This window comes from Trachypithecus francoisi, unplaced genomic scaffold, assembly GCF_009764315.1.
Source record: "Trachypithecus francoisi isolate TF-2019V2 unplaced genomic scaffold, Tfra_2.0 Lachesis_group16, whole genome shotgun sequence".
NCBI classification, from domain to species: domain Eukaryota; kingdom Metazoa; phylum Chordata; class Mammalia; order Primates; family Cercopithecidae; genus Trachypithecus; species Trachypithecus francoisi.
In genome coordinates this window covers 70,991,652-71,018,802 of record NW_022681461.1, presented here as the reverse complement: position 1 = coordinate 71,018,802, position 27,151 = coordinate 70,991,652, and the positions used below count along the sequence as shown (strand labels likewise).

The 27,151-nt window shown below is 42.4% G+C and overlaps 1 protein-coding gene across 2 annotated transcripts in view; it reads right to left on the bottom strand.

Annotated features, from left to right (window-relative positions):
• Positions 1 to 26,165, bottom strand: part of TNFSF8 (TNF superfamily member 8) — a 39,309-nt gene extending 13,144 nt beyond the window's left edge. Inside the window, exons 1-2 of one of the 2 annotated variants that reach the window (XM_033237669.1) lie at positions 25,656 to 26,165; positions 13,181 to 13,223 (exon numbers count right to left, since the gene is read on the bottom strand). In XM_033237669.1, coding sequence (XP_033093560.1) covers positions 13,181 to 13,223; positions 25,656 to 25,850 — 238 coding nt within the window. In that variant the 5' untranslated portion in view covers positions 25,851 to 26,165. The remainder of the gene's footprint in view (positions 1 to 13,180; positions 13,224 to 25,655) is intronic. The other variant, XM_033237668.1, reaches the window with a different exon arrangement.
• Positions 26,166 to 27,151: the final 986 nt, after the last annotated feature.

The window sequence follows — 27,151 nt, the reverse complement described above, 5'->3', positions numbered from 1 at the left end:
CAGCAACTCTACGACAGGGGTATTATTAAGTCCCTTTTACAGATGGGAAAAAAATCTGGGGACCAGGCAGGTGAAATACATTGTTTCATGGCACCTTGCCAGGCAGTGGTAGTGAGAATAATAATACTGATAGTAAATACTGTCAACTTACCCACCACACGCCAGAAACTAGTCTGGGTACTTTTACTGCTGGGTAATGTATCAGCTAATCTAGTTCTCAGACTAATCCTACAGGGTTAACTTTGATGCCTAGAGATGGTCAATACCATCACTTAAGTTCAGGCAAGTTTGTGTAAATGCTGGAATTGCCCATGGCTAATTCCAGAGGCCAGGTTTTCTGTTCTAGGCTATTTTGCTAGAGAACAAAGATAAAAACACTTTGGTGTTCAATTTTAAGAGGATACAGGGTTAAATAAATCTTAGCAGAAGTCCTACTATTTGGAGCTTCCTTGGCAGAGGCAAATATAATATTATGTTATTATTGTATTTAAGAAATAAAAATATTTTTCGCATATTCACTAGTGATGGTGGCTTAGCTTTTTTAAAATCATAGTAACTACTTAATATTTTGTATGCAAAGATTCAAATTATACATTTCCTGCAATGACTCTTGAATTCAACTTATTCAGAGCAAATCTCTTCTTTGATCCTTGGTTTCCCCAAGTGTAAAACTGGATAATCTTTGACCTGACATGGATATCTTTTCAAAGATGTCACCAGAGGTGACCATTCAGTCCATCCATCAGAGACTAGGCAACCAAAGGCCCATTCAACGGAGCAGCCACACCCTGGGATGTTTGTTCACTGCATTGCTGAGTAGTACCTGCTGGGCTCACAACCTTTCCCATTGCAATCTCTGCCCAGCCCTGAGAAAGTCCCTCCTGGCCACCCTCATAGCTTCACGGGGGCTTTGGAGTGGTTGAAAGTTAAATGAAGAGTTCCCTCTGCTGTCTGAACAAGCTCACTGCGAGAAGCACCCCCAGCAGAAGCAGGGGCAATTTTCCTCCTTATCTGCTGCATCCACATAGAGCTTCTGGTCCAAAGCTCTCTTGGTGGTGAGGGCCAGTGGGTCAGCTGTCATTCTCTTGGTTTCATCCTCATGCATTCTCTGATCAGTGCTCTGGTCCTGCCTGTTGCAGCCCATAGCCCATGCTCTTGGGGTGTGTAGTCAGAACCCCAACACTGATGGCTGCTTATGCTCCTAATGGATTGTGACTATAGTTAGAGAGTCCTCCTGGCCTAACCTCCTACTCTAAGCTATAGAACATTAAGTCAGGGAGACAGATCTGGCTGAGTCTGTTTGCATGGAAGCCCTTTCTGACTCCTTTTGCCTGCAGGATCAGGCCCAAATTCCTCAGCATGGCTTTCATGGTCCCTCACTCTGAACCTACTGAACTCTTTGGTCTCACCCCTCACCTTCCCTCCTCCCCTTTCCCTTTATGTTCCAATAGTAATAATAATGAGGAGGAGCAGTGATAATAATATGAATGATCATAACTAATACATGTTGAGTGACAGCCATTTTCCAGGTACTCTGCTAAGCATGAGTTATTTCATTTAATTCTCACAACCACGCCATGAGAGAGATAATTAATTCTATCTTGTATGTAAGGAAATTGACTCTTTTAAAGGTTAAATGACTTGTTCACATTCACACAGGTAGTCAGGGGTGGAGTAGAGATCCAAACTCAGGCTGCCTGACCACTGCCCAAGTGGATTCCTGATCGCTGTCCTGGAGTTTGGGGCTTTGCAGTCCCCCTAAACATACCATTTAGGTATGTTGATTTATCATTACACTTTGGCACTTGCTGGGCTCTCTACCTGGACTGCCTCCTTCACCAGACAAGTTATTCCTTGTTTGAAACACAGCCTAGCAGTCAACTCCTCCAGGATACTTCCCTTTGCCTATTTGCCTCTTCTATCAGACAGTGAACCCTCAGGGCAGAGACTTCTGTTTATAAACCCCCACTGCCCAGCCTAGCAGATGCTCTGTAAATGTTTGTTGAATTGAATCACCTAGTTCATCTTTCTTGTTTCCCTCTGTGGATACCGAGTAAGTACTTAGGGCAACAGGGAGGTGAACCAGGATGCTTGGCTTGCCTTTTGCCTGAGGGCTAGAATAACACGGGGCCTCATTCTCCCACTGGCTTTGCAGGTCAGGCTAGATTAGATGGGAAGATAAGACTCATGCCTTGGGCTGAGGCCAGCACATAACATCAAGAACAGGCTCTGTTCATTGGCCGAAGACCCCCTCACACTGTGCCCCTTACTCCTTATGGCAGGTGAGCTGTAAACAGGTGGCTGGAGAAGTGCAAGCCCAGGCTTGCCTCTCACACATTCTGGTTCTTTTGTTGTTTTTTCCCCTTTGGTCTTCAAATGTTTAGTGGGGTGACCTCAGTTGTAATTCTGAGAAACCCGAGGATGGAAAAAAAAAGAAAAAAAAGAAAAAAAAAAGCACCTTATTTTGAAACATTTGCATTTCCTGAAGTCAAATGGCATGGTATATTTCAGTTTTTCTTTAAAAATCATTTAGATGGTTTCTAGCTAAAGGGAAAAACACAGGCAGCCCCTTTTAGGAATGATGTTGCTAGAGCTGGTTCAGAAAGGAGCTAAAAGCAGGAAGCTAGAGGAGCTGTTGAGGGAATGGGCTGTTAAATTTGGAGAAGACCCCAGAAGAGGGCACAGCCTCTGTCCTTTAATGCTTGACGAAGCTGTCGGCATGCCGCGGGGCCCAAGCACTAAACCTCCAAGTGGAAGAGGAAGGAGATGAAGCCCTCAGCTAACAGCTAACACTGCTAATCCCCATTTCTCAGATGCAGCAATGGAAAGAGCTACACCAAAAACACCTACGTCACACTGTGAGTCATAGTGCCGGCAGCTCACAGAGTTGACCAGTCAGTGCTACTCAAAAAAGAGGTAGGCTGCTTTGGAGGTCATGAGGCTCTTGTCAAGAGCTAGATGAACATTTCACGGGTCATCAGCCATGTGGCCTGAGTCTTCTCATCACCCTGTGAGTCTATGATGTAACTTTCTTTTTTGGTTATGAAGACTGAAAAACGTGACTTATAAATGGTGGCATTACATGCAGCTGAAATCCTGCAATGTCCCTGGAATTCTGAAGATTGGGAGCAGAGGGATCAAAAAGTGATGTCTGGAGAGGTTTAGTTTGAAGAACAGAGAATCAGAGTGGGGGAAATGAGAACTGTCTGCAAGTCATGGCTGAGCTGATGACCTGGGAGTTAGAATTCTGGGATTTCTCCTATCTGGGCTCTAGTATCCCTATTAGGTTTGTGCAAAAGTAATAGTGGTTTTGGTATTAAAAGTAATAACAAAAACGGCAATTACTTCTGCACCAATCTAATAGATGAAGAGCAGTGTGGATTTGACGATGTATCTAAAAGGGCTACCTAGCTTATTTCAGCAGGCTGTACAGACTCAGCCATCCTCTGCCAGATCTGCTGGTGGTGGGGGTGGGAAGGTTTGGGATGGGGAGTCAGTCCCAGCTGCACCTGTCTATCTTTGTGGGCATGTTGCATTACCCAAGGTAGCAAACTGTGTCTTCACACATTCAGGTTTTCAGACACCTGCAGTACTAGAACAGAACATTTTAGCTCTGAGGACAATCTAAGTTATGAATAGTCTGGTTCTATAAGGACTTGCATAGTTTGGAGAAATGAAAGTTCCCTGAGATTGTCTGGTTCAGGCTTGGTAAACACATAACTCATGTGCTCCTCAGTGTTGCCCCTATGGCAGGCTGGCTCTAGGTCATCCAGAGAGTTAGTGAGAGAGAGGACCAGAGACCAGGACTCCTTACTCCTTCTGTAGGGCAGTCTATCTTTCAGACAACCCTAGCACTGCGTGAACTTCCCTGAGGACCAAAGCCTTCAGATGCATCGGCTTTGTAAATCATCTTTCCAAGCTTTAGCCTCTTCTAGGAAGATCATGGGACTTTCTGTGGTTTTGTTTGAGAGAGTGAAGAGAAAGATGTGCCAACAAAACCCTCCTGGCCAGTTTCACACAGAGGAGAGAGAGAGAAAGAGAGGTTGCTCGAGGCAGTTGAAAGGACCATATTCTAGAAGGTCAAGATTATGGCAACCTTAAGACTAGCTTTCACCTTGAGATTTCACAGCGTTGGACAGAAAGGGTCATTAAATGCCATGCTAACAGAGATCTTAGTTTTAGGAGTGGTGAGACTGAACCCAGAGAGACTAGAGTCTGGCCCAAGACCCCACAGTAGGTAAATGGTGGAGCTGGCTTCAGAACACAGGGCTTCTGACTCGTAATCCAGAACTCTTCTCTGACTTTCAGTCTTCCTGTGGAATAGGAAGGGCTAAATGCAGGAAGAAGTGGGTTTGCAGCCACTACAGACACTGGGACTGAAAACTGACAAGACAGCTGGAGGTGCTGGGAAAACAAGTACTAATGAGCTCCTGGGTTCCGTCTTGTGGGAGAATGCCAGCAGATGACTTCAGGTCCATGTGCTGAACACTGCCAAGTTACAACATGGGCACGTAAAGAAGGAAGTATGCTCAAGGCGGCTCTACCATAGCAAAACAAACCAAGCCAACCATCCTGGCCAGATGGTACGTGGTTTGAGTGCCAGGTACCTTCCAGACGTACAGCACCTTAGATATAAGAACAAGGAAGACACGATGCATCACGAAAAGAGCACCTGAGTTCTGGTCAGAGCTTTTAGCTCTGGATCTGTCATTTCCCCTTACTGAGCCTCAGTTGTCATATCCATTAAGTGAGAATTAAAACAATCAACCTAAATGTATGGATGTCATGAAGATGCAATGAGACTGTGGATGTCAAGTGATCAGTGTGGCCTGTGGCTAGAAGAGACATTCAGTAAAGTAGATTCTTTCTGCCTTACTCCTCTTTTCTTTGTTGTTATAGTGGCACAGTTTAGCAATGCCACTTAGCAGAGTGAATTGGCAGATGAAATGTTCATTAAAATGAAGCTCATGACATTATCTGATGGATGGGAGCTTCTCAATTAAGTACCTAAGTGTTTAAGGCTATCTGATGCTTCCAGGAATGTGTGCCGAATCCTCTTTACATTTGTTGAAAAATGTTTTAATCCTTCCAAGAAGGAAAGGGATTATCCTAATGACTCTGCATCTGCCATGCCCTGGCTTCTTTGTTCGTGGCTTCAGGGAGAATATCTAGGAGAGTCCCAACAGTGACATCTAGAGGACAGTCTCTCCTCTCTGGATAAAATTAGGATTCAAAGTGAGTCCTTAACCTGAGCAAGGGTAATTTCAACTATTAGGTTGGTGCAAAAGTAATTGAGGCTTTTGACCATTTCCTTGATATCACTAGGCCAACTGGTAATGGAGAGATAAACTGCAGGACGGACCTTTTGTTAAACAAAGGATGACTAGGTGACCCTGATTTCCAAAAGGATTTGGAGAATGCCTATATCAGCATGCTTAGTGCTGACTGAGCACATAGGAAGTGATAAGTAAATATAAATTAAGATCAAGTTGGAATTAATTTAAATAATTTAAATCCTGCCTTCCCCCCTTCACTGCCACCCCACCTAGTTTCCTTGGGATGTTAAGGTCTTTTCAGTCCTGACTTGTTTCAGTGTATCTGCAACAGTCAGTAAACCTATCTGACTCTATGGGCATTTCCTTGGAATTCATTTATACTAAACACAGGTTGAATTGACATTACTGTCGGTAAGTAAGAAGCACCTTTAAAGTCTATAATTTAAAAGGAAAGCTGAGTCTGGAGACATAGGATAAAATCCACTAACATTTTAATAACCTTAAAAAAAAAAAACACTCCCTAGTTGTTCAAAATGCAAAAGTACGGCAGCAATTTTAGAAAGTTAGTTTTGGGTTCAAATCAAGTTTAGAAAGTTAGACAGACTTGGCTGGGCGCGGTGGCTCATGCCTGTAATCCCAGCACTTTGGGAGGCCAAGGCGGGTGGATCACGAGGTCAGGAGATTGAGACCATCCTGGCTAACATGGTGAAACCCCGTCTCTACGAAAAATCCAAAAAAAAAAAAAAAAAATTAGCCAGGTGTGGTGGCGGATGCCTGTAGTCCCAGCTACTTGATAGGCTGAGGCAGGAGAATGGTGTGAACCCGGAAGGCAGAGCTTGCAGTGAGCCGAGATTGCACCACTGTACTCCAGCCTGGGCGACAGAGCAAGACACCATCTCAAAAAAAAAAAAAGTTAGACAGACTTGGGTTCAAACTCCACCTCTGCCATTACTAGCTGTGTGGCTTTGCAAAATCCATGCAGCCTCTTTGAATTGTCCTTTTTTCTTCCTAAAAGTGAGAATAATAAAATAGCTATCATGGAGATTTGTTGGGAGGATTAAATGAGATAATGCATAAAAATGAGCCTGGTGTCTACCACCCAAAGTATACCAAACAATGGTTGAGTCCTATGCCCTAGTCCATGGTTTGTGCTGCTTGAAATGTAGAAACTTAAGCCAACACATGTTGTGTCTAGATAGTTTGAACGAAACGCATAACAAAAAAATTTCAAGGAACGGGCCTGCTTTCTCTCCCTTCCCCTTTCTCCCTCCCTCTCTCCCTCCCTTCCTCCCTCCCTCTCTCCCTCCCTTCCTCCCTCCCTCTCTCCCTCCTTCCATTCCTTTCCTTTCTTTCCTCCCCCCCTTCTTTCCCTCCCTCCCTCCCTCCTTCTTTTCTTCCTTGTCTCCCTCCTTCTCCAAAGTGCTATCTGAATTGTGAGGAACTCTGAAATTTCCTCTGGATTCAAAGACTTGTGATTTATATGTGCTAAATTCAAGTATAAATTTTCACGTGTAACTCAGTGATTTATTTTTTTCCTTCTCTTTTTTCTTGTTCTCTCTCCTCCCCTGCACCTCCTCTCTTCTTCTCTCTCTTCTCTTCTCTTGGTGGCAGGGGTGTGGGGATTAGGGGCACATGGCTTTAGAACTCTGATGGCTTCTCCAGGATCCCATTCCACTTTATTTTGAATGGCTCATTGTCTAGTGCCTGCCTGCCTGCCTGCCTGCCTGCCTTCCTTCCTTCCTTCCTTCCTTCCTTCTTTCCTCCCTTCCTTTCTTCCTTCCTTCCCTCTTTCTTTCTCTTTTCTTTTCTTTTTGTGAGAGATTTCTGATTCCTGTTAGCTCTGCTTTAAGAAAAAGTGAGTTTAAGAGTAGATTTTGAGTGGGTGTGTTTAAAGTAAATGGAGAAGCAAATAGGCTTTTGAAACCTGTGACTTATCTGAAAAGTAATTTTCCCTCTGAGCAGGAGCACTCTCTCTTGCTGTGAAGAGAGAGAGAGAGAGAGAGAGAGAGAGAGAGAGAGAGAGAGAGAGAGAGAGAGATGAACTGGGCATTCTAGATCCAGAAATGTTTCTGCTTGCTAGTTTTTGTCTTTCTAGGGGAAGGAGCTGTCAGGAAGAGACAGAGTCTCACTCTGTTGCCAGGCTGGAGTGCAGTGGTGTGATCTCGGCTCACTTCAACCTCTGATTCCAGGGTTCAAGCGATTCTCCTGCCTCAGCCTCCTGAGTAGCTGGGACTACAGGTGTGTGCCATCATGCCCAGCTAATTTTTTTTTTTTTTTTTTTTTTTTGAGGCGGAGTCTCGCTCTGTCGCCCAGGCTGGAGTGCAGTGGCCGGATCTCAGCTCACTGCAAGCTCCGCCTCCCGGGTTTACGCCATTCTCCTGCCTCAGCCTCCCGAGTAATTTTTGTATTTTTGTGAAAGATGGGGTTTCACCATGTTGGCCAGAATGGTCTCGATCTCTTGACTTCATGATCCACCTGCCTTGGCCTCCCAAAGTGCATATTGCCTCTTGACTGCTTCCAGTATGGTGTTCCGCTAGGGCTGCTGTTGTCTGCATTGTGACCATGGGACATGAGGGATAGTTGGGTCTTGGTGAGAACCTAGTCTTGGTTTAGTGTCACCGCCTTCAAGGCACAGATTTTATTGTTTCTTTGGGGTGGGTTCATTTGGTAAAATTAGAGAACCAACCTCACTTCATCTTCGTTAATGCCATTTTCTTTTTAGCAAGGGGAGGGGGAAGGAGGGTAGCCTGCTACACCTTATAAAATTGCAAATGTTAGAATGTTAAGGTGGTCAAAGTATCCTAAGATATTTGTTTGATTCATGGAACGCTGTAATCAAAGCAAAATCCATTTCATGGTTAGGACATCTGGCTTGTTTCCCTCACTTCTGATATTTTAGAAAACAGGAAACCCAAGGCCCTGAGAGGGAAAGTGAATTGCTTCAAGTCCCAAGACTCGAATGTCAGCATTCCAAATTCCTGGCCGGTCCTCTGCATTTGGTACCCCAACTTTGGCTGGAGACTGAATTCAGGTGAGGGTGGAGTTGTCAGGACCCACACGAGGTCTATCCACTGTTCCAACTTCCTTAGGGCCTCCAGGAACCTCTGGGTATTGGAGGCTACATTACATTTGTAGGAAAGACAGATCTGTTTTAACTGGTAGGCAGTGGGGAAGGAACTGTCCCAAGGTACATGACCCTTCAGCTGCAAAGCCAGAGCTGAAATTCAGCCTCTAGAACCCTCGCCATGGACCATGTTTCCCCTCAACACTTCACCTCATTCAAACCCATGCATGTAGCCCCCCCCCAGAAGTGGCCTTCTGTGACCCTGAGCTTGGTAACAGAGAGTACACTTCTGAGACATGGAAGCCAAGAGCTGGGGGCAGCAGGTACTGAGGAAGTGATAGAGCTGAAAGAGCCCTGGAAGGGTCCCTAGACTGGACCAGCAGGTAGGGGCACTGCAAGGATGCTCATTAGTGAGTTTTCTCAGATGGTCTACAATACAATTCCAGCTAAGCGTAAGGGCTTCAAGGTGGATATGCTGGATTTGAGGTCTTGCCACTCCTTACCAGCTCTGAAATTTTAGGCAAGGCAACAAGCCTCTCTGTGCTCCAGTTTCCTTACCTATAAAATGGGGCTAATTATGATTCCTGGGGGCTTATTGTGAGAACTGCATGAGTGACTTACTAAGTACTCAGCCAATTCTTGGCACATAGTGATACCTGTCAATGTTCATTATTCTCACTCTGCCATGGCATTATATGGATGCAACAAGGGAGTATAAGAAAGAACACTGTCCACATAATTCTTCTAGTGCAGGTAAGAGCTATCATTTGGTGGGATGATTTATTATAAAAAGGGCCAGGGTATGTTGAGAAGGCCCAGAGGTGAGACCAAAGGACCAGAATCATTCTGCAAATTAAAGTCAGTACAATTTGAATTTCTGCAGAGTTTGTGAGGGAAGTGGAAAGCGGAGGGGAAATGGGAGAAGGACATTAAAACAGATAGGAAGGAGAGTGAGTCAGCTCAGGTGTCGGAGGGCTGAATCCCAGGGAGGAGAGCTGGGCCTTGAGAAATTCCCAGTGACTGGAATAGCTGAGGCCTTGCAAGAACAGAGGGACCTAATATTCAATTCTGCGTCATCTGCTGGGCTGCACTGGGATGTGCTACACTGCCCCACCAGCTTCTCTGCATACCCCAAATCCTTCTGTAGATGTCGCTATTCATAAATGTGGGTTACTATTCAAACTTGTGAAATCAAGGCAAAAGTGGCTGTCTTCTCTGATTTGGGCAAATAAGCCACAAACCACATGCAGACATGAGATTCAAAATTTGGTGGAAGCAGAAAAGTGAAACAAGGAGTGATGAGGAGAAAGATGAGCTTCACTCTCTTTACACCATTCTCCTTGGTTCCATGCCATTTGTGAAATGAGATGGGAACATTTTATCTGCATATGAAAGAACAGAGTAGATCCTATGCCCAAAGGATATAGGTTCAACTAGGTATCAGATGAGGGTCACATTTGCTGTTCCATTTCATCCTCCTTGCTCATGCAAGAGTCATTATTAACTCTGTCTTCTGGGTGAGAAAACTAAAACCCAGAAAGGAGAGGGTGTGGGGAAAAGTTCTCCTCCCAGGCGCTTTTCCTGGTTTACTGCCTGTGAGGTGGTAGTTGGCTGGGGGCTATCCTGGCCAGGAATGGGAAGCTTGTGATAGGACTTAGAAATCCTTTCATTACCAAAAAGGACTTGGTTTTCAGTGGTTCCTCTGTAGAGAAGTGTATCTTGTGTTTCTCTTTAGCATGTGCACATAGCTCTGAGCCACTGCTGATTTTCTGCTGACAGTGGAAGATTTTTGGCTCCCTAGAAGGTGTCTGGCTTCTGCTCTTTTCCTGTCTAGTGACAAACCACATGCTGTCCCTGAAGCTTCCTCCCAAGAGTACCTGGAAGATGCTTCCCCTCTGCCTGGACTGTCTTGCAATGGCTTTTTTCAAAAGGGATAATTTACTGCTTCTGTGCCTGTTTAAGCTGGGTTCATTGGGGAAGGAAGCTGTGGCTTCAGATTTCCTTGAGATTTTTGTTAGGCTTTTTTTCTTCTATTTTTACATATTGGACAACAGAATTACAGTCTCATAAAGTGTCAAAGCTGGAGAGACTCCTCCAGGGCATTTAGTACATTGCTGTTATATTACAGATGAGGCTCAGAGAGGAGAAAAGACTTGTTGGTGTGGAGTTCTGGAGCCCAGGAATATTTTTTTCTACCTCACCCTACTACAGCGTCTGCAGATTGCTGAGTTAAAGGGATGTCGAATTGCATTAAAAGCAAGAGAAAGTCAGGTACCACTTCCAGCAGGTCACTGGCATCTCATGGTGGAAGCCCGTCATGCAGGGAGAAGAGAGAGGAGCCCTGGATTCTCACTTGGCCATTCCCTCCTCGTATAACCTAGGGCAAATCACCTGGCTTCTTTGGGCCTCAGCTCCTCATCTGCAAAATGGGAAGACTCTTCCCCACATTGCTGTGGCTTGCTCACAGGATTGAGGTGAGAATGAACCCAAAGGAGGTGTGGGAAGGTCTTTAACAAAAGTTTCACGGTCCCAGTGGGGATTATTGAGTTGGTGCAACAGTTATCATAGTTTTTGCCATTGAACATAATGGCAAAAGCTGCAATGTCTTTTGCACCAACCTAATATTATTAGCATTTAAAAAAATCTGGTTGTGGAAACATTGCATTATAAACTGAGGTTAGTTTTGATTACTTTGTGTTCTGATATTCCCATTCACCGTCCAGATAAGAAATCTGATAAGTAATTTAGTCCATGGTTCTCAAAAGTTTGGGCTTTATTGACCCAGGAACTTTGTCCCCAAAATGAAAATTCAGAGGCCAATATGGAGTAGACAGCTTTTTATTTTGCCTATTGTGATCATTCAAACAAAACAAAATAACTCTGGCAAAAAGCAAGCCAACTTAACTCCTGTCTATATCAACTTCATGTTGTAAAAGAAAGGACATTTTGACACACAAAACTGAAGGACCATCTCAGAGGAAGAGTGCCTCTTACATTAGATATAGTTGGCCCTGTGAAAAGGAGGCTACTGTGTCCTTATTTTTTGTACTCCACTTTGGACTGATGAAAACTTTATCAACTTTATTATGGGACTAGAATATTAGTTAGAGCCCCTGCACTTGGCAACTTTGCATTGAAGTGCTCTTTAGGCGAGGAGACTGAGATCCAGAATGGCTAAAGTCCTATTACCTAATCAAAACTATCCAAGTCACTGAGACCGTGTTCGTGTTAAAAATCCCTTCTCCCTGTCAAAAAATGAAAAGTTTCCATCTTTCTTGGAAAGTCTGGGTGGAGGTGGTGGTGGAACAGTGGGAGTGGGGAGGGGCAAGTTATGTTCACTCAGAGTCTTTTGGTTTTGCCAAGGCTCCGTGTGAACATGCATTACGTGTTTAACTGAAACATCCGACTGCAAAGCCTGCAGTGACTCCTCCAATTCATAAGCCAAATCCAGCCCACCACCTCATTTGATAAATAACGTTTTATGGAAATGCAGCTGTGGCTACTTATTTGCATGTACTCAGGCTGGCTCAGCACTACAACAGCAGAGCTGACAAATTGCAACAGAGACATAGTGGCCCCCAAAGCCTAAACGTTTACTATCTGGCCCTTTGTAGAAAAAGTTTGCCTACCCCTGCATTCTACCATGCTCCTTTTAATATTAATGTGACTGTCTGCATAGACATGATTGGAATTGAGGTCACATGCTAAGTCATTCCAGCCAAAATGAGAGACTGTTGACAAGGCTGTGATTATTAGTCTGCCTTGAAAGATCCAGAATCCTTGTACTTTGGGGACTTTTGCCCTTACTTTTGAAGTCTCTGGGTGATAAACCACAGGAAAAGCATGGCCAAGGGAAACTTGAAGGATGCTCCAAGTGTGATGCTGTGAGTGTGAGGAGCTGTGTCCACTCATCTGTGTCCTCTGGACTCAAGGACACTCTTGTGCCCTTACCCTGGTGTCTACATCAACTCACTTCCTTACTTTTTGCTCTGAGCTTTCTGGTTATCCAGTTGTGTTTGCCATCTAGGTTCTAAAGGTTATAGGACTGAGATGGGGGTTGGTGTTCTTGGGTGGAAAAGACACTGTATTAGAGATGAGGACATCTGGGTTCTAGGCTTGGTTTTGTATGACCTTGGACAAGATGCTTCACTTTCCCTCTCTGGGTCTTCCTTTTCCTTCTCTGAGCAATAAAAACATTAATCAGGTCATCTGAAAATTTCCCATCATCCATGTTAACTGAACTTGGCATATCATCCCTCTGAGGCTAGTAGAGACAACGTGTTAATTAGTGACTTCAATGATTGGAAATATAGGAGTGAGGAGGAAGTCTGTTTTCACAAGTCCTTGACTTCATTATGCATTTTAGCTATTACTAGTTATTTAATGATTACTCTGTGCTGGTTGCCATGCCAAGCAATTTACAGATGAGATCTGAATGGCTTCTCCAATACCTTGATGAGGTGAGTATTATTATTCCCATTAAATAGATGAGGAGTTGAGGATCCCAGGTTGGAAGTCAAGCCAAGATTCATTCCCCCAGTTATCTGATTTCAGGTTTCAAGCTTTTAACAAAACATTGCCTTGCAGTCCTACCTATGTCAGAGGTAGAATTTTCATTAGTGGGAGTGTCTGGTAGGACACTTATGGGGATGCGTTCAGGAACTACTAAGATGAATTCAGGTGCATCACCTCAGTCCTGAGCCGCCCTTGCCTCCATCCCTACACACTTTACTGTTGGGCCATGTCATAGCGTTGTTTCTGGTTGATACTCAGGTTTCACACTTTACGGCATTCATTTAGATGACTTACTACTCATTTACACCTAATTCCAAGATCTTACCTCCTCTGAGGGGGACATTGTCAGGTGGGTTGGGAATGGAGTCCTGGAAGAGAAGAAAGAAAAAAGCAATATGAGGTGTGCCATTCAGTTGAAACAACTTTTTTTTTCTTTTTCATTTTGTTGTCCTTAGAGTACTGTGCAATTTACCATTTACCCTCCATCTGCCTCTTAAATTTTAAAAATTAATTCACTGATGTGGTTTCCAATGGGCTTTCTATTCACTTGTTTGACAGTGTGACTACTAGAAATGCAAGATGCAATACTGTCCTCATTTCACAGGCAAGAGACATGGGGTTGAGTGAGATAAAATGACTTGCCCAGGGCCACATAATTAATTTATAGAAGAGCAGGGACCAGAGGTGGGACTCTATTTTTTTTTTTTTTTTGAGACAAAGTTTTACTCTGTCACTCATGCTGGAGTGCAGTGGTATGAACATGGGTCACTGCAGCTTCATCCTCCTGAGCTCAAGCGATCCTCCCGCCTCACCTTCCTGAGTAGCTGGGAGTACAGGTGCACACCACTACATTCAGCTAATTTATAAAAGGAGTCTTGCTCTGTTGCCAGGCTGGAGTGCAGTGGCACTATCTTGGCTCACTGCAACCGCCACCTCCCGGCTTCAGGTGATTTTCCTGCCTCAGTCTCCAGAGTAGTTGGGACTACAGGCATCCGCCACCATGCCCAGCTAAGTTTTGTATTTTTAGCAGACACAGGGTTTCACCATATTGGCGAGGCTGGTCTCGAACTCCTGACCTTGTGATCCACCTGCCTCAGGCTCCCAAAGTGCTGGGATTTCAGGTGTGAGCTATCACTTGGCTAGAGCTGGGACTCCACTCCCAATCTGGTGCTTTCCCCCGCTCCACACGTTTGGGTTTTTTTTTTTTTTTCTTTTTCTTTTTCCTTTTGGTCAACATGAGAATAATCAAGTATATTATAAAAGTATATGTGGTTTTTTTTTTTCCATGTTCGATTCATCTGTGAACGTATGTTGTAAACATACCTGGGAAGGTACATCTCTATCTCTCCTGTGGTTGGAAATTCTGAATTAATGGTGTGTTTGTACGCTAAGCATTGCGAGGACTCCATAATTAACTTGGGTCCCCACCCTTATGGATTTATTACAAGTTTATATTTAAATATACAAATATGTATATACATGTAGTATACATACATACAAATGCATATTATACATTTAAACCTTTACATTAGATTATGTATTATTTATTCTGCAACAAACAAATATATATGTAAATATTTACACAAATAAGAGGTTGAGAGAAACAGATTGTCTTTCAAAGGAGGGAATCCTGGGCTGGGGATTGAAGGTGATTTAAGGGAGGTTCTAGTTCAAGGGCTCTCAACAAGGAGTTAACAGAAGCAGAGAGGCACAGTTCTTTCCCCCTAATAAATTCTTCAGAGACTGACTTTCACACCCTGATTCTCCCTCCCTTTTCTCCCCAGCCATGAAGACATCCATACAATATTCTGCTGAGAAGGAATGAAGTATCTTATTCATCTTTTGACCTGCCCAGGTTGGAATCTCCTGTATTGCATTGAATTAAAATATTAATAAAGACCTAGAGAGGTGTGAGCATGTGTATGTGAAAAAACCAACTTCCTAACCTCGACCAAAGCAAGAAATTAGCAGCTGCCCACAGTTTATTTTCTTAGTGTTCTATATGAACACTAGGACCATCTGGAGTTCCCCTATTATTGTAACATTTCCCTGGGAGCTCTGTCCTTTGCCTTCCGCTGAAAGCTTGTTTTCTTATGCATGGATCTCTTCTCTAGTGCAAGAGGATGGTAGTGAGTCAAGGAGGTCTCCTGAAGGCAAAGCCCTGGCACAGCACCAATCTGGAGATGGGGGAAGCCAGTTTAAACATTTGGGCCCCAGCTTCTCAGGGGAAGGGAGGCAAACTTGTCCTGGAAGGCCCTTCCTACTGTAATAGTCTATGACTTTCTTGCCTTAGTTGAAAGCTTTTAACCTAACAAAGCTGTAAGTTTTTGTAGTCTTTCAGTTATGCATGCAGTTTGCAGGAAAACTTGATATCACAAAATTCCCTTTTATGTTGCCCTTGTGAGACAACACACAACATTTTAAAATTTAATAAACAACTTACTGCCAAGCGTGACCATTGATTAGTGTGATGTGGAAATGCATTAAGAAAAATATATGCATTGAAATGTCTTACCACAATCATCAAATTCATCAGCTGCCCAGGGACATATACAGGGACAGTGAGAAAGGCTAGACTAGCAAACCTGGTAGAGCCATCATTGCAGAGGCTGCTAGCAGTTCGGGAAGTCCTAGAGAATCATTCATGCAGCACAACTTGGATGAGCACCTGGTCTGTGGTAGGAACTACGTTAGTCATTAAAAGACATCCTATGGATTTTATGCTTTAGTCATTAAGGCAGCCATTTAAAAAATATAAATAAATGTGTAATTAGAATTACAGGTTGTGGCAAGAGCTATGGAGGAAAAGAATCATGGTGCTTTAAGGTGATGCTGTTGGAATTTCAACATACATACGAATCACCTGGGAGTCTCGTTAAAATGCAAATTCTGATTCTGCAGATTTGGGAAGAGTTTGACATTCTATATTTCTTTCTTTCTTTTTGAGATGTCACCCAGGCTGGAATGCAGTGGCGCAATCTCAGCTTACTGTAGCCTCCATCTCCTGAGTTCAAGCAATTCCCCTGGCTCAGCCTCCCCAGTAGCTGGGACTAAAGGGGCCTACCACCACCCCCAGCTAATTTTTGTATTTTTAGTAGAGACAGGGTTTCGCTATGTTGACCAGACTGGTCTTGAACTCAGGTGATCTGCCCGCCTGGGCCTCCCAAACTACTGGGATTATAAGCGTGAGCCACCGCACCCAGCCAACATTCTTGTATTTCTGGCAGCTTTAGAGTAATACTGATACTCATGGCCCACAGAACACACTTTGAATAGCACAGCTAGAGAAGTAATATCAGAGAGGAGGACCTAATTTATATGGGGGTCAAGGAAGGCCTCTTTTCTCTTTAACACTTGAATGCTTTCTGGTTTCCTAATTTCAGACAGGGGATGTCAAAAGCAGAGCACTTCAAACTGGAAAGAAGCCTGTCGCTTAAACCTTCACCCAGGGCCCAGGAAATCCACGACAGAAGCGTGACTATTCCTATTTTGAAGAGCTCTTGGGACAGGGTCTTTACAGCTTCTCCTAGCTACCATAGTAGTCAAGATTAGACAATCAAAGCCAGAGGGAGATTGAGACATCTTTCAGTCCATCAGGCTAATTTTATGGAGGAGGAAACCAAGGCACTCATGAGTCAGAGGCAGATCTTGGACTGAAATTCTCTGGTGTCCTTTCCACTGACCCAGGAGAGATGCTGTTTCCAGAAACCAAGGATAGAAGAGCTCATTTCTACCTCCTCCACTCTCCCATAAGCAGTCCTTGTATTTGGAGGTGGAGAAGCAGGGTCTAAGGAGATGATGACTGTTGAAATTCAATGAAGACTGTTCATAAACAGGTATTATACTAAGTGTTGTTCACCACCTCCTCTTTGGCAAGATGTCCCCCAGTCCTAGAATTCTCTCCCTAATCTTGTCTGGGGATCTGGGTCCTAGCTCTGGAAATGTGAACTCTCTTGCTCGATGACTTGGTTTTGAGTAAGGTAATTCCTAGGCTGAACACAGGCACAAACAAATGGACTCTCCCAGGTTTTCATTCTCAGCTCCACTGAGTAGCGCAGGAAACTGTCTCCGTGATTATCAACCAGTTACACTTCTTAAGTGTACTTCTTCTTTTTTTGGCCCCTTTAGATGTCTGATGAGTATTCCCAACAATAATAAAGTTCTTTTCATGTATGGAGGGGGGGAATGGTCATGTTTAACCTATTTGTCTCCAGGTAAAATGACCCCCATCCCAATCATCTTCCCTGCCTAGGAGTGTTTTCCTCTCCTTTAATCAGTGATTAGATGGCTAATAATCCGTCTTTTTACTGGGTTATTGTGGACATCATAAGATATTATAAAGTATTAGCAAGTACTTGAAAAGCATAGCTATTTTGAGCACTGCCTTGATGTTAACGATGTGCTTAATTTGCCTCAATACCTTGAAAGACTTGTTTCTTTTCAGAGGAATGATCAGCAGATGCAATCAGCTCCCGAATTTGCTTTGGACACAAAATGCCCTCTTGGACCAAAAATGATTAAAGGCAACTCTGGAAAATGTCAGGGGGAAGTCCACATTCCTTTCCTTGCTGCCCTCGTATAGTCTTGTAAGGTGGGATCTGGCTCATGGCCCACAGAGACTTTTGCCAAGAATACCTCTTATTTTCAAGCTAATTCATTGAGCACTTAATGAGGGTTACTCTATATGCATTATTTCATTTGGCCTTTAACTTGACCCCAAGAGTTAGGGATTCATCAAGACTTAGAGAAGTGATTTAATAATGTGATAATGTTTACAGAAGGTCCCACAGGTGGTGAATAGCACAGAAGGGATTCAAACTTAGGTGAGTCTGACTTTGAAGGCACTGCTCTTCAATGTCCTGCTACATTGCCTCTCTAGATGAGGGCAGGATAAAGCTGAGCAGCAAAATCTCCTGAAGTTTCATGGAAAAGTGAATAGAAGTCATGGAAAATCCTCAGGGGAAGACTATTTTTTCTAGGAGCATATGATCTGCCAAAGTGAAAATTGGACCACAGTTGCTTAAAGCAGTGCTTCTCCCACTTTAAAAGACTGACCAGCATCTGGTGATTTTGGTAAAAGCAGATTCTGACTCAATAGGGAGGGCCCCTTAGGTTTTGCATTTTGATGAGCTTCCGGGTGATGCCAATGTTGCCAGGCCATGGACAACACCTTGAGTAACAAGGTCTTAAATACACTACTCAGTAGGCAATCAGAACACCAGAGGTCTTGAGAGATGGCTGTAGGAGGGTGAGTGTAGATTTGGGCTCAGATATGGGCTTAGGAAATCTTCCTAGTTTGAAGATGGCAGTGGCATCCTGTCCTCTCAGTCTCTTCTATCAAATCTTTTTGTCACCTAGTTCCATTTCTTCTCCTCTGTACAATCTGGACTGACTTCTGGCCCTACCACTCCTCTCCTCACACCTGGGCTTTCCTTCCTATGGGCTGTGCCACTGCTTTCTTTTTTGCCTCACCTGGAATATCCTGCTCCTCCTCCTCCTCCTGCCACCATCTTTCCAATGGTGAGCTCTTCTCTACAGAAGAATAACAATAACAGCTAATAAATTTGGAAGGAGTGACAGACTTAGGCATTCCCTTTTTTTAACCCTCAGTGCATTAGCTGATTCAGACAAGGATCATTAAGAAATGGCAAAACCACCAAAGGAAGGGTATTTATGTCTTCAGAGTATTATCCCATACATAGATTTCCTTCCTTCCTTCCTTCCTTCCTTCCTTCCTTCCTTCCTTCCTTCCTTCCTTTCTCTCTCTCTCTCTCCTTTCCTTCCTTCCTTCCTTCCTTCCTTCCTTCCTTCCTTCCTTCCTTCCTTCCTTCCTTCCTTCCTTCCTTCTTTCTTTCTTTCTTTCTTTCTTTCTTTCTTTCTTTCTTTCTTTCTTTCTTTCTTTCTTTCTTTCTGTTTTTTTTTAGATGAAATCTCACTCTGTCACTCAGGCTGGGATGCAGTGGTGCCATCTCTGTTCACTGCAACCTTGGTCTCCCGATTATCCTGCCTCACCCTCCCCAGTAGCTGAGACTACAGGTGTGTGCCACCACATCCTGCTAATTTTAGTATTTTTTGTAGAGACAGGATTTTGCCATGTTGGCCAGGCTGGTCTTAAACTCCTGGCCTCAAGTGATCCACTCACCTTTGCCTTCCAAAGTGTTGGGGTTACAGGCATGAGCCACTGCTCCTGGCCAGGTTACTTATTAATGAGAAAGAAAAATGTTTTACAAAGGCAATAGTTGGTGGTCACCGCCTTAATCAAGTGACCAAACCTATAGTCATCAAAAATGGGACAACCTGACATATGCCTCTAGCTGTGCTACAATAAGAAGTGTATAGAATTACCTGTATACTATTCTTACCAAAAATGTTTCATCTGAGTATAACCATAAGTCAATACCAATACAAATCCAGGCTATGAATGGATTTCTACAACAGAACTGGCCTGGACCCTTAAAAATAGGTCAATGTTATTTAAAACAAACACCAAAGGGCAAAAGAGATTTTAGCTCAGTGCTTCTCAAACTTTAATGTGCATACAGATCACCTGGGGAGCTTGTTAAAATGCAGATTCTGATTCAGAAGATCTGGGGTGAGCCCTGAGATTCTGAATTTCTAACAAGACCCAGGACCACACTTTACAGAGCAAAGTTCTAGATTAAAACAGATATTATCATAACACAGTATGTGACCCTAGATTTGTTCAAACAAACGAAAACACAACAGCCATACATATAAGACATTTTTGAACAAGTAAAGAAATTAAAATATGGATCATATATTGTTATTATTTGATGATATTATTGAATTAATATCAACTCTCTTGGCTATGATAGTGGCACTGCAGTTAGTTAAGAGATGAGTACTGAAGTTCATGTGAGTGAAAGGTCATGCTGCCTACAGCTTACTTTCATATCCTTATCTAGAGAGAGCAAAAATACAGCAAGATACTGACACACCAATCTAGGTGCAAGGTCATATGAACATTTGCCATTCCACTTTTCTGTAGGTTTGAGAATTTTCAGAATAAGACTTTGAGAATAAGCCATGACTGTTGTAATTCTTGGAAGCCTGGCTTTTGTTCTAGCTCTTCTGCAAACGCCTCCTTCATCCCAAGCAGAAATGACTTCTCCTTTGCTCTGTGACATTCTGTGCCATTCTGCCCAGAATCCAAGAACTTGGTGTTTGGGCTTCATCTGCTCAATTTAACAGAGTTCCCAGAAGACAGGGTCTTGCCCAGTCCACTTGGGACTCTCCACATAACCTCACACAGGGCTCGCTCCTGGGAATATTTACAGTGGATTTTTCTGGATTGCTAAATGGAATGAATATCAGGTGGAGGGAGTACCTTGGGTAGAGGGAAGTGTCATGGGGCATTCCAAATAACTTCTTCTTGTTCCGAACTCCTATTAGCCTCAAGGCACCATGTTCAAGAGGCTAAAGAAGAGGTGTAGAGTCAGCAAACAAGACATGGGGGTTTTATTGGGGGCTTACATAGAGGGGAGAGAGTCCAGTGGCAGCGAGCTGAACAGGAAGACTGCTTTACGGACAGAAATGATCTCATGGCAGCGGGGTGGACAACATATTCACCTTATATACAGTCCAGTGGTGGTGGACTGGGCAGGAAAACCACAGCCACTTGCAAATAGCATGCAGTTTCTACAGCATGCTCACTTAACAGCCTCCCCTTAATGGCCTCAATCTCAATCTCTTGTACGGCCCAAGTTCCACGGCCAATCTCTTGTACTCAGGCCTCAATCTCTTGTACGGCCCAAGTTCCACGGGATGGGCTGGGGGCTCAGATGTTCCTCATAGACAATGAATGAGTCTCCAGGTTGACCACTCCTGGATTCTCTCGCTTGGAACACCCATTCAGACGTGTCTGCTATACATGGTTATTCTAAGGGTATGCTTCAGTTATTGCTATATCAGGTGTGTTTACCCCACACTTCTATTTTGTATCTGAGCTTAAAAATAAAAGCAAAATACCACACCACCACCAATAATCACTATCCTTAAACAGGTGCTCAGCTCCACTGTTGGTGTGTGGAAATAATTTAAAAAGAGTATTATTATTATTATTATTATTATTATTTTTAAAGAATTTTCTTTGCTTATAAAGGGAAAAGAGGCAGCTGCTTTCTTGAAAGCCTACCAATCATGAACCCTTTACGCTAACCTTTCGGAATGTAACCCTTTACATTCTCCCCTGGGGCTAGAGAAGCCCAGTCTCCTGGTTTACAAAACCAAGATGTCTCTAAGGTTAAGGGCCTCAGAGCCTTTTTGAAATGTGAACACCTACCTCTGGTGTTAACCTAGGAGTCTGTCTCCTTATGTATTCTCCTGTCCTTTGAGAGATAAGAGAAGTTTTATTTTTTGTTCTTTTGTTTTGCTAGATGAATTGTGTGAAATTTCATCCTGAATTTTCAACAGACTTTGTAGTCTGTTGCAGGCTGCCTATTTGCATGTACTCTTGTGCTTACTCAACAGTAAATCATTTTTTTCTTTCCATATTGATGTAAAGAGGAGTCTGTTGGTAGGACTTTTACTTCCTCAGGGGTATACTAGTACAATCTCTTTGGAGACAGACTGACATTTGTTGAAATGAAAATGCACATTGCTCCTGGCTAACATGGTGAAACCCCATCTCTACTAAAAATACAAAAAAATTAGCTGGGCATGGTGGTGGGCACCTGTAGTCACAGCTACTAGGGAGGCTGAGGCAGGAGAATGGCGTGAACCTGGGAGGCGGAGCTAGCAGTAAGCAGAGATCATGCCATTGCACTCCAGCCTGGGTGACAGAGTGAGACTCCGTCTCAAAAAAAAAGAAAGAAAATGCACATTCCATTTCTATCACTAAAAATTTATTCCCCAGATATACTTGCAGACATGCACAGAGGGCAGAAATTCTAGAGAAAACATTGATGTCTCTCACCAGGTACTGATAAATTATGAAGAACTTACACTTCATACTATGCGACTCTTCAAAAGAATGAAGTGAACTTCTATGTACTGAGATGGAAGGATCTCTAAGATATACAGTGTGTTGCCAAGTGAATAAAGCAAGATGCAAAATTATGGGTTTATTATAATGATGTGTGTACTGTGTATTTGTAGATGCACAGATTTTTGGAAGGACACACAAGAATCTGTCAATGGTGGTTATCTAGGTGAAGAGGAATTAATGGGTGGGTGGGGAAAGTGTGAAGATTTTTACTTCTTTTTCTCTTATTTGCTAGTTACTTTTCTTAAACCATGTGAATATAGTATTTTATAATGTATTATAAATCAATATATTATATTATAAAATATTAAATAGCATATAATATTATTTTGTAATATATTTATAATATAAAATGTTTATTTTATAATATATTTATAATATAAAATGTTTATTTTATAATATATTTATCATATAAAATGTTTATTTTATATATATTTATAATATAAAATGTTTATTTTATAATATATTTATCATATAAAATGTTTATTTTATCATATTTATCATATAATATTACATATGATATATATAATATATGATATGATTATATAAATCATATGATATATATGATAATATTTATCATATAAAATGTTTATTTTATATTTTATGTCATATTATATATTATGTCATATTATATATGAAAATATTTATCATATAAAATGTTTATTTTATAATATAATATTTATAATATAAAGTGTTTATAATATAAAATAGTGTTTATTTTATAATATAAAATAGTGTTTATTTTATAATATAAAATAGTGTTTATTTTATATTATAAAATAGTATTTATTTTATAATATAAAGTAATATTATTGTATAATATAAAATAATATTTATTTTATAAATATGCTGGCTTAAATGTAAATTAAAAAAAATACAACCATCACTGAGACTTTAAAAATATCACTGGAAAGTAAGTTCCATAGTAACTCAAAGACAGGGATTTAGTTGTTTTTTTTTTCAAGGCTTTGGAACAATGTCCTGCGCACAGTAGATATTTAATAAATACGTGCGATAGAAACCTAAGTTCCTCCTTTGTCTCTCCCAAGGAGTTTAAGCTTGGAGTTATCTGATCTTCAAGTCAAACCTCAAGGCAAGCTTTGTCGATTTCCCTACACTCTCTATATCTTCTCTCCTCTGTCTCTTTGCTCATGCTGTTCCATTGGCTAGGAGTGCCTCTCCTCTGCTTTCCCTTCCCTGCCTGTTTGAAATAGTTCACATTTCTCAAGCCAACCTGAAACTCTAGTCCCCAGGAAAGTTTTTCTTAAACCTGTCTGGAAAAATACACTCTCTCCTTAACTTGTGCTCTCATGGTATCCCTTTCATCATCACTTATTATATACAATGACTTAGTTGTTTTAAATTTTGTCCATACATGTGACTTGGGATAAGAATTGTGTGACTTCTTATGCCAGTAAAACCATTCTATGGTTCTCCACCCCTGTTCCCATCACATACAGAGAGCTAACTGATCATTAACTCATTACATTTTTAATAATGGGGATGTGAATCTAAGCTCCCTGGCTTGCTTCTATTGATTTATTTCCTAGAGTTTCTTTTAGAGTCTCTTCACTTGTCTAAGTTATTCCTGTTTTCAAGTCAGTCTACATTCCATCTTCCTATAGGAAACCCTTCCTGATAACTCTAGTTAATAGGAATGATGCTTTTTTTTTTTTCTTGTTAGGTCTTACAACAGTTAATGTCTGAGGAATTTATTGAAAATGATATGTGCAATGCATTTGACACTTAATATATCACAGCTGCTATTAACATGGCAGGCCACAGTTTTAAGGAAGCAACTGATATTTCCTGGGCTAAGAAATCACAGCACACCAAACTGTACACTCAGATTTTGCAGTGAATCTTTTCATATCCAAACATGAGGGGTAAGTCAAGGAAATGGATGCACGAGAAGATAAAGCTCCCAAGAGAAGAGTGGGTGCAATGTTTCTTAGCACTTCTGTGGCTGTCTGTGTTGGCAAAGGGGATGCTGCTGGCATCAAACAATCAAGCAGTATTGGCTCTACCACTTTCTCACGGTGACATAGTTCAAGCCCTGTTCCCTCTCTGCTCCTCATTTTCCACATTTACGAAAATGAGGCAGAAAGATCTGCTCTGGTTCTTTTATAGAAAAAATCAATTCAACTAAAAGTTGGATAGGAATGAGCTCTGAAGCTCTCTCTAGCTTTATATATCACCATCACCAACCATTTTTCCACCATCTCTCTCTCAGCAGTTTTAGTTGGATCCTTTAACTAAAGAACTTCTTAAAGGACACTTCAATTTCTTTTCTTTGGCCATTGCTATAAAATGACACACCCTTGGTTTACTCCAAATTCAAATTACAGAAATTGCAGAGCTCCTACAGAAGAAAAGATGCCCTAAAGGGTTTTCAAGATTATTATACTTAGTAGATATAGATAAGCCCCTTAAATTATGAGTTTTAAGAATTCCACTATCTAAATCAAATATTTGTGACTTCTTCTTTTCACTTCTGTAGAGACATGAGCTTCAAAGCTTCCATTTAATTTCAAAGCTTGATGACCCTTGAGAAATAGATATCAAAGCCTTTTAAAGCCTAGTTCTTTCCAGCAATTGATAAGCTGTAGAGTATTTGGCCTAAGAAAACTGAAGAAAAACCAGAACAAATTCTGCAGGATTATAGTACCATGAAAAGTAGGAGCTATGAAGTAAGAAACAGAAATATTCTCACTTTGGCAGGTCATGTGGGTGGGTGCAGTTCTTAAATTACCCAAATTAACAACTTTACTTCATCAAAAAAAATTCACGAGCAATATATGCTATTACCACAGCATTTTCTATATAATACATACTGGTGGATTCTCTGTAAACACCCATTTCCTAAAATATGAAGAAGCTTCCTCTTTCTCCTCCTCTTCTGTTTTCAGAAACGAATCTTACCATTTACTTTAAAGTAAATCTCCCAAGACAGTCTGACCCTGTACAGTGTGCACCCAACAATTGCTTAGTATTGTGAAGAACCTCAGAGAGAACAGGTGCTAGAAACCATTCAACTTTCTGCTTTTATGTGCTGTTTTTTTGTGACACCCTAACTTCTTCAAAGTTGTGGCTTAAGAGGAAGCTTTCGATTTGTCTTGCTGGCTGTAACACCAAAATATCCAAAGCTCTAAGAAGCCATGGTCTTCTCTTTTGCCTCCTTTCCTTCTAGACCCTGGCCTCTGAAACTTAGCTCCCTGTATAAAACAAAAGCAAAAACAAAAACTCTTGGCAATAGGTGAGACCTCGGAAACCTCCAGGACACTCGGACTTAGGATACGGAACTTCAGCATCCAGTCTGAAGTCCTTGAAGACACCATAGCAACTTGTGCAAATGTGTTATCAGGTTTCTTTATTGCTTCCTTCCTTGATATGGGTCTCTGGGTCATTAAGATTTAAATCTTAACTTTGAAAGGCCAAGAGCTTCCCTCCACTGTTTTGCTCAGACAGGTCTGCAAAGTTTTAAGATGATGGTCTAACAATATTTCTCTCAACATGCCAAATTATTTTAGAGAGTTAAGCTCCTCTTTCGTTTCTCTCTTTCTCACACGCACACACACACACACACACACAGAATAACATATATATATATATATAATGTAACATAAATATATTGTGCTATACAGTATATACTATAGTATACATATATATAGAGAGAGTTTATTTATTTAATTTTTTTTTTTGCTCTTAACCAACAAACGAATATCGTTTGTTTCCAGGGCTCTTTCTCTAGGGAAAACAACACGAAAAGGAAAGGGAGGAAGAGGAGTCCACTTACCGTCCTCTGAACTACCAACACCATAATGGTGGCCACCGTGAAGACGAGGCACAGAGCCAGCGTGGCTGTGGTGAAATAGAAATAGCTGCGACTGGTGGTCTCCAGGTGGCTGGCCACGGAGCCCGCCGGCACATGCGTGGCTGTGTCTCCAGGAGGGGCCATTCCGTTGAGTGCTTGCTGCAGCCCTGGGTCCATTCTTTATATAGTCTTCCTCACATCACACCTTATCTCTCTTCATCTGATTCGGTTCTGGGCCCATCTCTGTTCCAAGAAGGATTCTCCCCCTGAATCCTGAATCATGTGACTTGGAAAAAAACCTTCACCTGCTGCCTGGCGGAGAAACTCTTCTCTGGGGGCGTGAGGCGAGAGGCGGCAGCAAGGGTGGGGGAGAGGTTCATTTTTCATTGCCAGGGATTAAGTTGTGTGCAGAGAAACTAGCTACAGAGAAGGTGGCTGATGTCAGAGGGCGCGTAGGAAAATGACGGTTCCCCTACTCTCTCTCTCTCTCTCTCTCTCTCTCTCTGTGTGTGTGTGTGTGTGTGTGTGTGTGCGCGCGCGCGCGCGCGCGTACACACACACAAAGCAACTTCTGTTTAGTTTAGACTCGGCCACAAAACGCCTTCCTGTTCAAGAATCTGCACCTTCTTTCAGCGAGGTGCACCTTCTTTCAGCGAGGCCTGCGGCTCAGAAGATCTCCCCAGATAATGAGTCCTTGCTGGGTCTCAGGGAGGCCGGATCCCTCGGACTGCAGTGGAGTAACTCCAAAGGGTTCGATTTGATCATATTGGCTCCTGCTGAAAAAGGGACAGGCTGCAGGCTCCCTGGGGGAAAAGGGGCGCACAAATGGAGACATTTCTCCAAAGGGGGACTGGCTCATGGCAGTATGAAATTTGGGGTTCAAAGACACTGTCAGAGAGCAGGAATCTGGAAACATCGATCTTTTGAACAAACACTCCTGCAGAATGTTTTGGGATCTGTTAAACCGGCAGATGAACCTGGGCCTGAGATAAAACTCATGAAGAGGGGAAGGAATTGGCAGTGAGGTGGTGTGGTGTGGAAATGTGGGGGCTGTATGTGTTCTGCGTGGTGTACTATGTGGTGTGTGTGTATTTGTGGTATGGGGTATGTGTATGTGTTGTGTGTTCTGTATGGTATATGTATGCAGTGCGTGTGTGGTGTACGTTTGTGATCTGCGATGCATGCCATGTGTGGTGTGTACGTATGTGTTGTGTGTGGTGGGTTGTGTATGTATGCGTTGTGTGTGGTGTGTTGTGTGTTGTGTGTGTATGTGTTGTGTGTGTATATGACTACTATAATTGAACCTCTACTGTCTCAGGCACAGCGCTAGGAGTTACATGTGGCTTCACTCCACTTCTACCTCCACCCTCCGAGGCAGGCAATATTTATTTTTTACAGATGGGAAAACTGAGGCTCAGGGAGGTTGAAAACTATCTCAACCCAAGTCTCAAGTGTTGATCACTGAAAGAACTTGGGTG